General features: G+C 42.6%; 1 protein-coding gene across 1 annotated transcript in view; it reads right to left on the reverse strand.

Annotated features, from left to right (window-relative positions):
* Positions 1–7,489, reverse strand: part of Btc (betacellulin) — a 43,791-nt gene extending 36,302 nt beyond the window's left edge. The window contains exon 1 of the mRNA XM_059275227.1: positions 7,205–7,489. Within this exon, the coding sequence (XP_059131210.1) occupies positions 7,205–7,268 (64 nt within the window). The 5' untranslated portion in view covers positions 7,269–7,489. The remainder of the gene's footprint in view (positions 1–7,204) is intronic.
* Between the last annotated feature and the right edge of the window lie 6,006 nt (positions 7,490–13,495).

Genomic DNA, 13,495 nt, shown 5'->3' on the forward strand with positions numbered 1-13,495 from the left:
GGTTTAAGGGACTGAGGTTTCAGAGTCAGTAATTCAGAGCACCAGAGATTACAGCCAATGTTCTAGCTGAGTCTGCCTCCTAATTCCTATATTAGTCCAGGTCAGAGTAGACCCTGTTACCTATTCTCAGTAATAGGCAAGTGGATCTAATCTAGAATAATAAAAACGATGTCATCCCCCAATTTCCCACAAGAGCATATGGGTGTCATATGGCTGAAAAAAGACCTGGGAAGGCATAGGAATCCTTCCAAATGTTCATATTTATTTCAGTGTAAGATCAGTCTACGACGTCCAGAGTAATACTAGTCACAGACCAAAGTAAACACCTGTTCCAAAGATCTTTATCAAATTAACTCTATCAACCAGGGAAGTCCAGCCCAGGATCATGGCAGGCAGGTTATCTGGGGGGATTGAAGAGCCAGACCCTCCCAAATACATGAAAGAGCCGAAGATGACAGAGATGTATAGAGAGGCAACATGACTGATGGTGAGAAGGCAGCTATGATGAACTTCAATGTTTTAAAAAAAATAATAATAATAAGCCAAGAATATGTGATTCCAGTGTCAATTTTTCTACTTTAGTGCAGCATGACATCCCGGGCTTTTAGCATCCTGTCTGTTCCAATCTCTCACATTCACCAATGGATGCTTATTGACTAGGACTCAGGCACTCACTTCGCACTTTAAAATTCATATTCAATAAAGCCAGAAACCTGGATTTATTACATGATCCCTGTATCTATATTTCTCCTATATAATGGGGATATAATGGCACTAGGTGGATGTGTTTTATAGATCAAATAAGTCATCAGTCTTTTAGACCAGTGCCTGCCCTGTACAATACTACTGGTTGCCTGCTACTTTTGTGCTGAAGACCAAATGGGATAATAGGTACAGAAATAATTTTATAAAGATCCCCAAAGTCTGAAGAGTAGCAATGCTGGGATTCCAAACTAAAGATCAAGACAAGATCTAAGTACACAACAGCACCCTGTGTCCATCAGAAGCCCAGAGGGCAGACCACTAAGAAGATACTCAGGAGGAAGTCAAGTCCAAGTCCACCAAACTTTCATTCAGCTCTTCAGACGGTCCCTTGGCCCTTGCTCCTGGCTGTTCTATCCTGGGCCCTTTCCTGCTCTGGCTTAAGCTCTGATCATGCCGCTCACTCCAAAGAAGAGAGGATAAATGTTCACGAGCCACGAGTTTAAAACGAGGCGACTGGTAGCTCTACCATCTTCTTGTGTGATTTAGAATAAGTGACAAATTCTCCAGCACTACCAAGTCCAAGAACAGCAGCTTCTAAAGCAAATCTATTTCAGTGTTCACAGAGACTACCAAATGTGTGTTTTATTGTTTTTTTCCTATATAATATCACCCAGAAATCTATAACATAACAACTTTATTACTCACTGTTGGTGAAAAACATTGTTCTAATCCAAAGAGGTAAATCATTTTTGATGAACCACAGGAGACTGCTTCAAGTCCACTGCCTTTCCCTTTTTCACATAATCACTTCTTTTTCTTTCCTTGGTGTTAGATATTAAACCCAGGGCCTCCAACATGCTGGACACTGAGGTATACCCCAAATCTCCAAAGACTTATTTTGAAAAGTTCTTTTGACCAATCACATCTTTCCTAGAACTCAACCTTTGAGACAGGTATAGTAAGTTTGAATCTTCAACAAAGAACAGAAGAAATAATCTTACTTCTTGCAAAATAAGAACATTTTTGTAGAAGGCTCATTCGCCCCTCCAGCACCAGGACCACATAGTAAGAGATGAAGAAACATGTTCTTCAGCATCTTTGAGCTATGGCCTCCATTTTGCAACACGAAATCAAAAGATTTACTTGACCTTGCTGCATTTTTTAGTATTAATTAATTTATTTATTTATTTATTTATTTATTTATGTATGTATTTATTTATTTATTTTACAGCCTGGACAAAGTTTCCTCTCTCTCCTCTTTTCCAAGTCCCTCCCCCCGACCCTCCCTCTGTTCTCACCCCCCATTTCTGTTTAGGAAAGGGCAGGTCTCCCGTGAGTATCAACAAAACATGGCTTATCAAGCTGCAGTAAAACTAAACATCTCTCCATGTATTAAGGTTGGGCAAGGACACCCAGTATGAGGAATAGGGTCCCAAAAGCCTGTTAAAGAGTAAGAGACAGCCCCTGTTCCCACAAGAGGACCAAGCTATACAACTATAACACATATGGAGAGAGCTAAGGGACTTGCTGCATTTTCAATGGGGGCATGCTCACTGACAGTCATGTTCACTTACCTTTTCATTTAACTAATTATTTTGAATTCTTATATTATGTCAGGCATTCTTTAAGCAACCCTTCATGAGCAAGTAAGGCCAAATAATAAGCTCATAATTTTGGAAAGATGAAAATGTTCTATTAGTAACCCATTTCTTTATACAACCCATGCCACACTTTCAAACAAGAAAACTGAATATGAACACTTCTGTACTTTCCAAACTCATTCTGTAATTCATGCCACTAACCCATGGGTCAGTAAATAACAATCTACATATCCTTCAAAAATGTAAAGAATGAATGAAACTATTTCATGGTCAGTTGACTTGAACAGCTGATAATCAAAATAGGCAACTACTTAATTGATATGGATTCAGATTAAATACCCCAACTCTCTCTATCCATCTAAAAAATTCTCTCTTATTTCTTTAAATTCTCACCACTAAAGACTCACCTAAGCTACTGAGATTTTTTTTTTTAAGATACACTCATTAGCCTTAGAAAGCATATTCATTGTGAGCATTCTGTGACGTAAAGGGCAAGGCTATCTGTATGAGCAGCATAAAGAACTAGGAAATCAACTCACTGTGTGATGAGTGAGTCCCTGGACACTTTTAACAACTCCACATGGTTAATTGTGTATCAAGTTCTCCATATAAATAGTGAACGTAGAGCATCTTGACAGGAGGCTGGGAACTACTTCACCTGAAGAATTTTTATGCTTGTTTTATTAGATGACTTAAGAATGGTTTTTGCTTTATAACTGGGCGATGATATTACATACTTGACAGATCAGACAGCATTTGATGTGCAAACCTTAGAGGCGTAAGTCAAAACCTATTCTCTTCCTTACAGTTTTTTGTCTCCTATCTGAGGAACAAGCACTCTGCATTGGAAAGTGTTATGCAAATAACTTTCAAGCGTGGCCATCAATTACGTAGGCCTTTTCCATAAAAAGTCGTCAATCTATATCTGTTGAATGCATGACAGATACAGGATATTACCTCATTCCCACCTTCCAAAGTTTTCACTCATGAAAAACAACACATCATTATCAAGGTGTAATGGGGAAAGCAAACATGTTATCTGCAACCTGACATTTACTTACAGACTTAGATGTAATATTATTATCATTAGTTCTGTCCTTTCATTAGTACATTGTAAATTCATGAGTTTTTTGTGGCTTGAGGGGGAATGTCAACCACAGTCATTGTTGACAGAGGATACTTTGTGTATCTGTTCAGAGTATCTGTCAGGAATGCTAGCTTTTGAAATGCAAGCCATTGGGAAGTCAAAAGTAGCACTCACTAAAATTTAACAAAACCAAGGATCACCCAAACCAGACTTAGTTCTCATGGCCTGCCTCTACACAGCAAGCAAATGCAAACAGAGCCTGGAGTGACATCACTATAGGCTGTTCCCTTCTTTTGGCAAGTAAGAACTCAGGAATGGACTTTTTTGTCATTTAAAGAATCATACAGATCCCAATCCCCCTGCCAGTGACTGTGGTATGACACCTTGCACAGTCTTGGTGCAGTGGGAAGGGGCTTGAACCTGCCTAGGCTCAGTGTGCTGGGATCTGCTGACTCCCCATGGGAGACCTCCATCTGGGGGATGTGGGGATGCGGGGTGGCTTGGGGAAGAGGGCTGGGGGTGGGAGGAGGGAAGAGGGGGGATCTATGGATAGTATGTGGAGTGAGTAGAAGATTTCTTAATAAAGAAAAATGAAAGAAAAAAAGAATCATACAGGACTACATCCTAACACCTATAATTCTAAGAGATAGGACCAATTCCACTGGGTTCATTTCTCAAACACAATGACAAGGCTAAAAAGGCAGTATTCAATATCTCTCCTTGAATGATGCCCTCTCAACCACTGGAATTAGATTTCTATCAGTAGCTGAATTTGATTAACAGTTAAGAGAATACAGATGAGGAATCAAAGTCAAGATTTCCACTGGCTCTATAAAAATGATTTGGGGCAGCTTTAGTAAAATAACACCAAAATGATGTGTATAAAAGATATTAAGTACACATATAAATATATATTTGCACATATAGATCTATAATATATGTTAAATTCATTTGTATTATATGAAACTAATTGTTTTGTGCTATACTTCTTTTTTTCTATCTCCAACTCACTTTTTCTTTCATAAAATCCCTAAAGGGAGTGTCATCTGATTTTCATATATATTAGAATGGTAATTACCCTGTATAGATCAATCTTCCAATAGCTTTAGATGCATCTATACTTAAAACACATTCCTATTAAGCTATTCCTAACTCATCATATATTATTTTGTGTATTTTTTGTGTGAAGAATGTGATGATGGAAACATAACACCTCATCGTTTTACAAATGAAGCAAATGATGTTGAGAAATGTGTAACTTACAGGTGTCCTAGAGTCACAGAAGAGCAGAGGTGGAACCAGGCCTCCCACCTGCTCAGCGACGGTGTGCAGTGTTCTTCCCACTGTCCCACAGGTCATGTTACACATCACAACCCACTGCTCCCAGTCTTTGCAAAAGTAAAAGGACATATGGTTTAAATTAGGAATGGGACTTGGAGGGCATGTGTGATAGAAGTAAGAATGCTTAATGGAAACAGTGATGCCAACAAATTACATCCCTTGGCACTTTGCAAGCGTGTAGGGGATCTAGAGACAGAATCCAAGCTCCTAAACCATCAGTCATCTAGGAGGTTTCCCTAGATGTACTGTGCATTTAGGTTTCCCTGGGTGTACTGGGTTAGAGGATTTCTTTTTTCATTTTTGTCTTTTGACAGGTTGGGGGTATGAAATAGACTGTGACGGTAAAAGGGGAAATAAATGCCCATCAGCCCTGAAAGATCATGTCTTTCCTCACTCTCCTGGTCCAGCCACATAGCTCATGCTTAACTCATACTCTCAAGACAGTCAAGCTATTTAGCCCATTGCCCAGTCTCCTCCCACACTGCACCCTAATGCCAGCTTTATCTCCTCTGATTCATTGTTTACATCCTCCATTCATGCGTTGTAATTGAGTTTGTTTAACTGCCTATTGATTTCTGATCAAATAGTTTAATTTGACTTGTCTTTTTGGTTCTTCATAATCTGTTTACATTTTCTCCCAACTCAATTGCTTCTTTTTCCAGTAGAGAATTACCACCAAACCAACATCCCTTTACTAAATGCTCTTGCCTTGCCCACTCCTACCCCGAGTTCCTCTCTTTCTTCAGATTCTCCCAGTACCCACACATATCTTCCATGCAGCTTCTTGTCACCATTCCACATACAGTGTGGAGCTCTCCCTTCCCTGCGTATCTGAACTTTCCCCTAATTGTTCTGTATTGTCAGACTGGCCTTTCCCGACTCAACAGAAGCACTGTAAGTTCAAGAACCACATCTAAGAGTCTCTTGAACAGTCTTCTACCCACTTCTCATATGCTTTAGCATCTTGTTCACGCTAACAAGATGAAGACCTTGTCTACGGGATAGTCCAGACAAGAGAGGATGAGAGAACCAGTTGCATCCAAGTGATGCTGATAATAGAACCAGAGCTTCCTCTGGACCTCCTTCTCAGGTGGATCACTCTTCTTGTTCAACATCACTCTACACTGGGTTAGTATGAACTGCTTCTGCTGCAGGATAAGCCAGTCCATTCTCTCTAACCTGGGTACCACATCCAATCCCCCTGCCACCAGGTTGACAACCATTTTACCTTCCTTCCCCACGCTGGAGACACAGCCAAATGAAATTTCCACTTAGAACCCATCCGTTTGTCCACCTTGGGAGACAGTCTCATCCCTTTTCACAGGTGGTAGGTAGCCTTTTTCCAGGCTTGAGAGAAGGTTTAATAACATGATGACACTTGGCAGGCCCCTCCCAATGTCTCAATCTTCCTTAGACTCCACCTAAGGCTAGAAAATATCACTAGCATCCCTTCCCTTCCAGCAACCTCAGGGACCTCGAATCAGAGGTCTTAAGACGGCTAGACTTTCCCATCAGACTGTCTTCTTGTCCCCTACTCAGAGAGCAGAGGGCAGGGTCCCACCTGAAGCTCCTGCTGTCCTTCCTGAGTTCTGGCTCCCAGGCACCAGCCTCTCCTCTCTTCCCCACAGCAGAAATCACAGCCGTGGGTTCTCAACCAACTGGCCTTAATTTTCCAAATGAAGAGAAACATCTCCTCTTGTGACTTCTTAAAATGGAAAACAACAGGTCCTAAGTGAGGCAGGTTCTTTTTTTTTTTTTTTCTTTATTTATCTTTGCTTAATTGTTGTGAATGGAAGAGTCACAGAAATGTCTCAGAAGAGAGCACTTTTCCCTCCCAGCTCCAGCTACTCCCTAATTGAACAAGTAAAAGAAGAAAGAGGAAAAGGGGTGTGTGTGTGTGTGTGTATGTGTGTGTGCGTGTGTGTGTGTGTGTGTGTGTGTGTGCCTGTCTGTCTCTCATGCGTGCGTGCGATGATTCCTCCTAGGCCACTGCTAGTCTCAACAGCGGTCCTGTCTCTCACACATTCCTGGAAAACACACACACATACACACACACACCACACACACACACACACACACACACACACACACACACACAGAGCGGCATGTTGCTCTCTCGCCCTTGCATGAAAGAAGTTCCCTCCTCTGCCTCCTGCTGGTATCCTTCTGAGTGCAAACTCCCTTGCTCCTGCCTCACCCACCGGCTATGCGCCTCCCGGGTCCCCGCAGAGACCTCCTCCAGGCTCTGCTCCTGGCACACCGCCCTGGCAGTGCCACCTGAGCGCAGCCCAGCAGCGGCCCGCAGGGTCCCTTCCGCCCTCAGGCCTCGCGCACAGCCCGGGAAGCCTCCAGCAGGTGCAAGCCAGAGGCGGGATCTTAGCTTAGCTGTCTCCCTCTTCAGATCAAGGTTCGCACGACGCCAGCACTCTGTCTTTCCTCCTGATCTGCAGCTCCCAGAAGGGACACTTACCCAGGGCAAGAACCAGGAGCAGCGGCAGGGAGCTGACGCCACTGCCCGGGGCGGCCGGGTCCATCAACCGTGCTGTGCGGGGCAGGGCAGCCCCTGGAAGAGTCTCCCTGCTCCTTCTTCGTGCCCTTCCCGGGCCCTGGCACCGAGAGGGTGCTTGGAAACTAATCCCTGAGCCAGGAGGAAACGAAACTACGCAGCAGGCAGCCTGGCTACAGGGCAGGGAAACACCCGGGGCGGGCAGCCAGCGGGTTCCAGTGTCGCCCAGCGCTGGGAGCCTCCTATTTATCCTGGAGCCTTCTGCACACACCCCCGAGAGGCGCACCACTTGGTGCTGGTAGCCTGCACGCTGCTCCCACCCAGCTGCCCCACACCCATACCCACACCCAAGGACATACTCAGATGGCCATAGGGCCAGCTCACCCACTCCCCCTGCTGGGTCTCACCTGACTGTTCATTTATCTCCCCCCTGGGGGAGTAAGCAAGGTAAAGTGGGCCCAGAGCAATGGCAGAAGATGACCCTGCAGCCAGCTTGTGGCCTCAACTCATGGAGCCCTCTGAGGGAAAATCAGAGCCAAACACTTGCGGAACTCTCCATCTGGCTATGGCTCGAGTTAAAGAGACCAGAGCCAAGTTCACTGAAAAAAACTCAGGAGTTAAAAGAGAGCAGAGCCAAGTTCACTGAAAAAACTCAGGAGTTAAAAGAGAGCAGAGCCAAGTTCACTGAAAAAACTCAGGAGTTAAACAGAGCAGAGGCAAGTTCACTGAAAAAAAACTCAGGCATTTGACAGATGACAGAAAGTCAGTTTCTCAAGACTCATAGCGGTCTATAAAATTCTTAAAGGTGACAGCTCAGTTTTCAGTGTCTTCTATTAATTTATTAGCTTCTACTAATTGATTAACGAACTCTTTGGTAAGATTTTTAGCTTACCCAAATCTCCTTCAGAAATTTCATGTAGCCACTGCTTGTGGTGGTGCATACCTGTAATCCTAGAACTTAGGGCTGAAGCAGGAGAGCAGCAAGTCCTCAGGGTCACCCTGGCCCACATAGCACAATTTTAGCTCAGAAACTAACGAACGAATCAACTATGTACACAGATAGATGAAAGGACTTCATTTATGTTTTATTTATCCATTAGATTTCATTTACCCATCCTCTTAATTCTAGTTGGATCTTTCCAAATAAGACTTTTTTTTTTGTCTTGTGTCTTGCCCAACCTTGTCCCTACTTCATAACGCTTGTTATGGGAAGTTGTTATGCACTGAGCAGCTTCTGGAACTCCAAAACGCACTCAACAGTCTTCAAAGAGGGAAAAGAGCTTCCAGTTTTACCTTATATTATAAACATATTTGCCTCTGAAATGGCCCAAGGGCTTGGGTCGTGGGTACTGACTTACTGATCTTGCAAAAGCAGTACATCAAAGTCACCCATCTTCAGAAGCTGCATTTCTGACATCCAAGAGAGCAATAAACATCTCTTACATGTGAAATGTAAGTCAAGCATCTGCCCCTTCTTTCCCATCCCATTGTATAAATTAAGCAAGTGACATTTTGTTTCTAGACCAATCCTAATTATCTTAGTGCTTTAGGCAACTAACGTATCTGGAAGAATGAAAATCGGCTCTTCGGTTTTTAGATCCATCCATTCTGGTTTCCCCCTTAGAGCCCTGGGAAAGAGGGCTTTCTGCGGGAGAGGGTGGGGTCTAGAGCATCTCAAGACTGGGATAGAAGGTCATGCTCCACAGATGCAAAGGGCAGAGAAGAGGAAGCCAGTGGGTCTCAGAGTCACTGTCACGGGCTCAGCACTTCTCTGTCCTCTCTTCTTCCTGGCATCATCTCCCTCTCTTATATCATGGCATTCTCTGAGATGCACCATAGTCAGCATCTGTGGTCTTACTGCCAGCAGACTCCTTCAGTCCTCTTATCACATCCCATTAACTGTAATATAAATTTAAAAAAAAAAGAAAGCACACCTAAGCATAGCATATTGTATATTTGTTGAGAATTATAAAGGGCCAAGACATGATATATGTATTTAGCATTCCAGACATTCAAATGGTAAATTAACTTTTTCAAGCCACTAGAGGATGAAATAGTGTAATTTAATATACTAACTAGGCCAGATAAATTAGTATCTTTCCATAAGAGCTTTATTCACTGACAGAAATAAAATAAATGCTCCCAAGAATATGTCCTCTAGAATTCCCAGTCTCTTCAAGGTCAAGAGAATTTCCCTTCCTCTTTTCCACTCTCTTCCTTCTCCTTCTTCTTCCCTTCCCTCCTTCCTTCTCTTCCTCCCCCTCCACCTCCCCCTCTTCTTCTCCACCGCCCCTCCCAACTCTCTACTTGTTTATGGAGGAATTTAAATCTGAAATCCAAGCTTTAGTTTCAGAAAGCTGGAGGTTTAACTTTGGTCTTCCTGTGTCCTTATTCTTCTAACTAAGGTGAGTCTCGAGTCTTCAGATCCCATGCTGGGCTGTAACCAAAGAGGAATAGCTCAGTGTGGCACAGGAGTCACAAAATAGAACTTGCATTCACCACGCTAGACATTGTTTGGATGAGCTCATCCCTGTGGCAGGCTTAGTCAGGCACAACCAGCTCTCCCAAATCTGGTATGAGGCTCAAGAAGATTCCTGTGAAGGGCCTTAAGCACCAACCTTTTCCTCTTCCCACACAAGGGTAGCCTCCATCAAGAACATTCCTCCCCCTCCTCTGGTCAAGACAAAATAAGCCACAACACATAAACAGACACACATGATGATGCAAGGAAGATTCCAGAATGTGTTTATTCTGGTCAACATAGTCTCCAGATTTTGACTATAGACCATAGATTCAGCAGTCTGGGGAGGTTTTTTAGTAACAATCAGTATGGCTTAATTCAATAAGAGTAGCATCTTTTTAAAATATATTGTTTTGATATAAGGATTAAATAAATTTTATAAAGTATTGAGTTACTATCTAATAAAATACTGATTTAAAAAAAATCACTGCTCAAATTTGCTATTCCCTTGGTTGTGTTTTATGTTGAAGTATTCTGTGGAGGATTCCCTTCTGCTTTGCTTTGCCTGTCTTTTTCTTGACCACTTTAGAATACCTTCCTGCTCAGTGTTTTGGGGAATCTACCTTTTTATACAATGCTTGTTTGGCTCACTATCCTTTCTAAAGAGCAGTTTAATCAGACTTCAACGGATCTCAAACATACTCACCCATGGGATGTTAAATCTGATAGTTTTGGTTCACTGTTATTCTTTCCTTTAATCAAAGTATTAATGCTATAGAAAGAAAAATCTTCTGTTAAAAGGGGGAAGGGTAAATTAAGCAAGCACCTGAGGAACACATCTTTCAATTCTCTCTGTGACAAGGCCCTAGCATCCCTCACTAATATGCTTGCTACCATGGTTTGTTTTCATGTCCTCCCATACAGTGCCAGACTCCCACCAGTGCAGATACTCCTGTGGGTGGGATAACAGGGGTGGAACTTTAGGAACCACTGGTTTACGACTCTGTTCAAACTGGAGCCAGGTCACCAAATGGATGAGTCACAAATTATTCACTTCTCCAAGCCTCCGTTTCCTCATCTATAGAATGTAACAGTAATGACTGGCATAGTTTTCATGGCACACATTGATAGATACCTCTAAGGCCAAAAGCTAATTATTAGAAAATATCCAGTGAATTATGATTGTTATGTAATTAAACTTTAGAAGGGTCATGGAGAAAGCAAAGAGAAGTTGGTTGTCTCACTAATAGTTGAGCTGGAGTGAAGGAAATAACAGAGTGAAGGTTGTGCCAAGATAGTACACCGAGTTAAGATTCTTTGGATCTGGGTACCATTGTGCCTCCTCACACTCCCTTGGCCCTCTGGCCCTCTTCTCCATCCCTTCCCATTCATCCATCCTTGATTTCAATTCTCCTTATTGGGAAGGTAGCATATGACCTAAAATATAATATTTTACTAAGCAGTGTCTTCGTTAGGTTTCTATTACCATAAGTGAATACCATAGACTTGATGATAAATGAAGAATGCAATTTTATTTATTTAGCTGAGAGTTCTGACAATTGGGGTATCCAAGAGTATAACAGCAGTGGATGATGAAGGTCTTCTTCATAAGATGTTAGGGGGCATCAAGTGACGAGACAGAGAATGCATTGCTTGGACCTCATTTTCTACTTACAAAGCCACAAATACCATCGTGACCTCATGGAACCCTAATCACCACTCAAGAGACCCACCTTAACATAGAATTAGCAAAAATAACTTTCTAACACATGAACTTTTGTTAAAAACACTCAAATCACAGAATTATTCCCTTGGTCCTGCAAATTCATGTCCTTCTGCCTATTCAACACCAGAAGTCCCAAAGTCTTAATTCAATTCAGCACTAATTTAAAAGTCTAAAATCTAGAGTCTCATTTGAATTAGATGTGAGATTCAAGGCTGGGTTAATCCTGTGGCAAATCACACCAGCTCTGAACCTATGAAATCAACAGAAGTTATGTACCTCCAAAATACAGTGGTAAGACATCCTCATTCCAAATAAGAAAAGGCCAAGAACTCCAAAACCAGACAGAGAAAATAACACTGTCTCATGTAAGAGAGCAGTCTCCTTTGACTCCATGCCTTACACATCTATCTCTGTGCCCTTCCTGGGTTTGCCCATGCTTCAGCTCACTCAAGATGGAGCTTCCTGTCTGAAACTCTCCAAAACTCCCATTGTATCTCTATAATCCTGGATTCTCAAAGACACTCCCATGTCCATAGTTCCAGGAGGCATTGCCCTAGAAAGGGTTGTGTGTAGAGGTTCAACCCTTACTTCAGTGTTCTGCCTGAGTCTCTGGGTATCTCTGGGCCATGATGACATCCACTAAAATATGTGCGGAGGAAGGCAGGGCCTCACAGCTCTTGCATTCTTCAGGCCTGCAGAATACATGACATCTACCTGGGGCTCCCTTCCAGAGCAGTAGGTAGGGTCTCACGTTACCAACAATCAGAGCAGGGATGATTTAGAGCAGACTTGGGGTGGCAGAGATTATCTACCAGGGGCTCCCTTCCAGAGCAGTAGGTGGGGTCTCACCTTACCAACAATCAGAGCAGGGATGATTTAGAGCAGACTTGGGGTAGCAGAGATCTGAGGCTCTCATGTGAAGTGAGTTCACGTAGGGTACACTGGGTTAATGCTTTGAAGACATTCTGCCCACCTACTGCTTTGGTCTGTGATGGGAAGGACACACTTGCCGGTCTCTGAAATGCTTAACAAGTCTCCAGTGTTCAATGATCCCTTCTATCCATGCTAATCTCCTAAGCAACAGGTCACCCAGGGTCACCTTTGGCTTTCACTCCTCAAAATGTTCATATCTGCCACTCAGTCAGGCCGGGGACTTTTCAAATCTTTCTTTTCTCTTTTCCTTTTTATTATAAACTCATCTTAGTTATTTCTTTGCCCTCTCATTTTTTTCTTTAAGGCATTAAAAGCAACTACATCATATGGCCTGAATGTTTTGCTGCATAAAATTTCCCCTGTACCAAATATTCTATCTTAACTGCTCTAAAGTCCTGCATTCCACAAAGTCTGAGAGTTCAGACACAGTGCAGTCAAGTTCTTTGAAGCTTTCTAACAAAGTGGACTTTAATCCAATACTTTGTTCCTCAGTTCCATTTGAGATCTCAATCTCATCAGAACCTCATTGATTATCTGTATCGCTGTCCTCTGAGAAGGTCCAGGCTCTCCATGGATCCTGAAGAATCTTACCATAACCCTCCTCAGTTCACAACTGCTTCAGCCTCTACCCATGGCCCAGTTCCAAAGTCAGTATTCAATGAGATTAGAGCAATGTGAAAGGAATACTAAGTTCCCAAAGCTTTACACGGCATCCCCCATGCCCCATCTTTCCACAGCTTCATAGGTAAATGAAAGAGAAGGAGAAAATGGCAGAGATGGGGAGTCTTTAATTTTAAACAACCCTTCAAAAGACATTTCTTAGCCAGGTGGTGGTGGCGCACACCTTTAATCCCAGCACTTGAGAGGCAGAGCCAGGCGGATCTCTGTGAGTTCGAGGCCAACCTGGTCTACAAAGTGAGTTCCAGGAAAGGCACAAAGCTACACAGAGAAACCCTGTCTCAAAAAAACAAAACAACAAAAAAAAGATATTTCTTAGAGGAAGAGAGGAAGAATGGAATTTTTAAAAGTAAAGGAATGGAACAAAATATGATACCTAAATTTGAAACATGGTCATGTCTTAATCTTCCCTTGTTTTTAGGTAAAATCATCAATATTCTTAATCTGATGACTGATC

The sequence above is a fragment of the Peromyscus eremicus genome, chromosome 10, assembly GCF_949786415.1.
Source record: "Peromyscus eremicus chromosome 10, PerEre_H2_v1, whole genome shotgun sequence".
NCBI classification, from domain to species: domain Eukaryota; kingdom Metazoa; phylum Chordata; class Mammalia; order Rodentia; family Cricetidae; genus Peromyscus; species Peromyscus eremicus.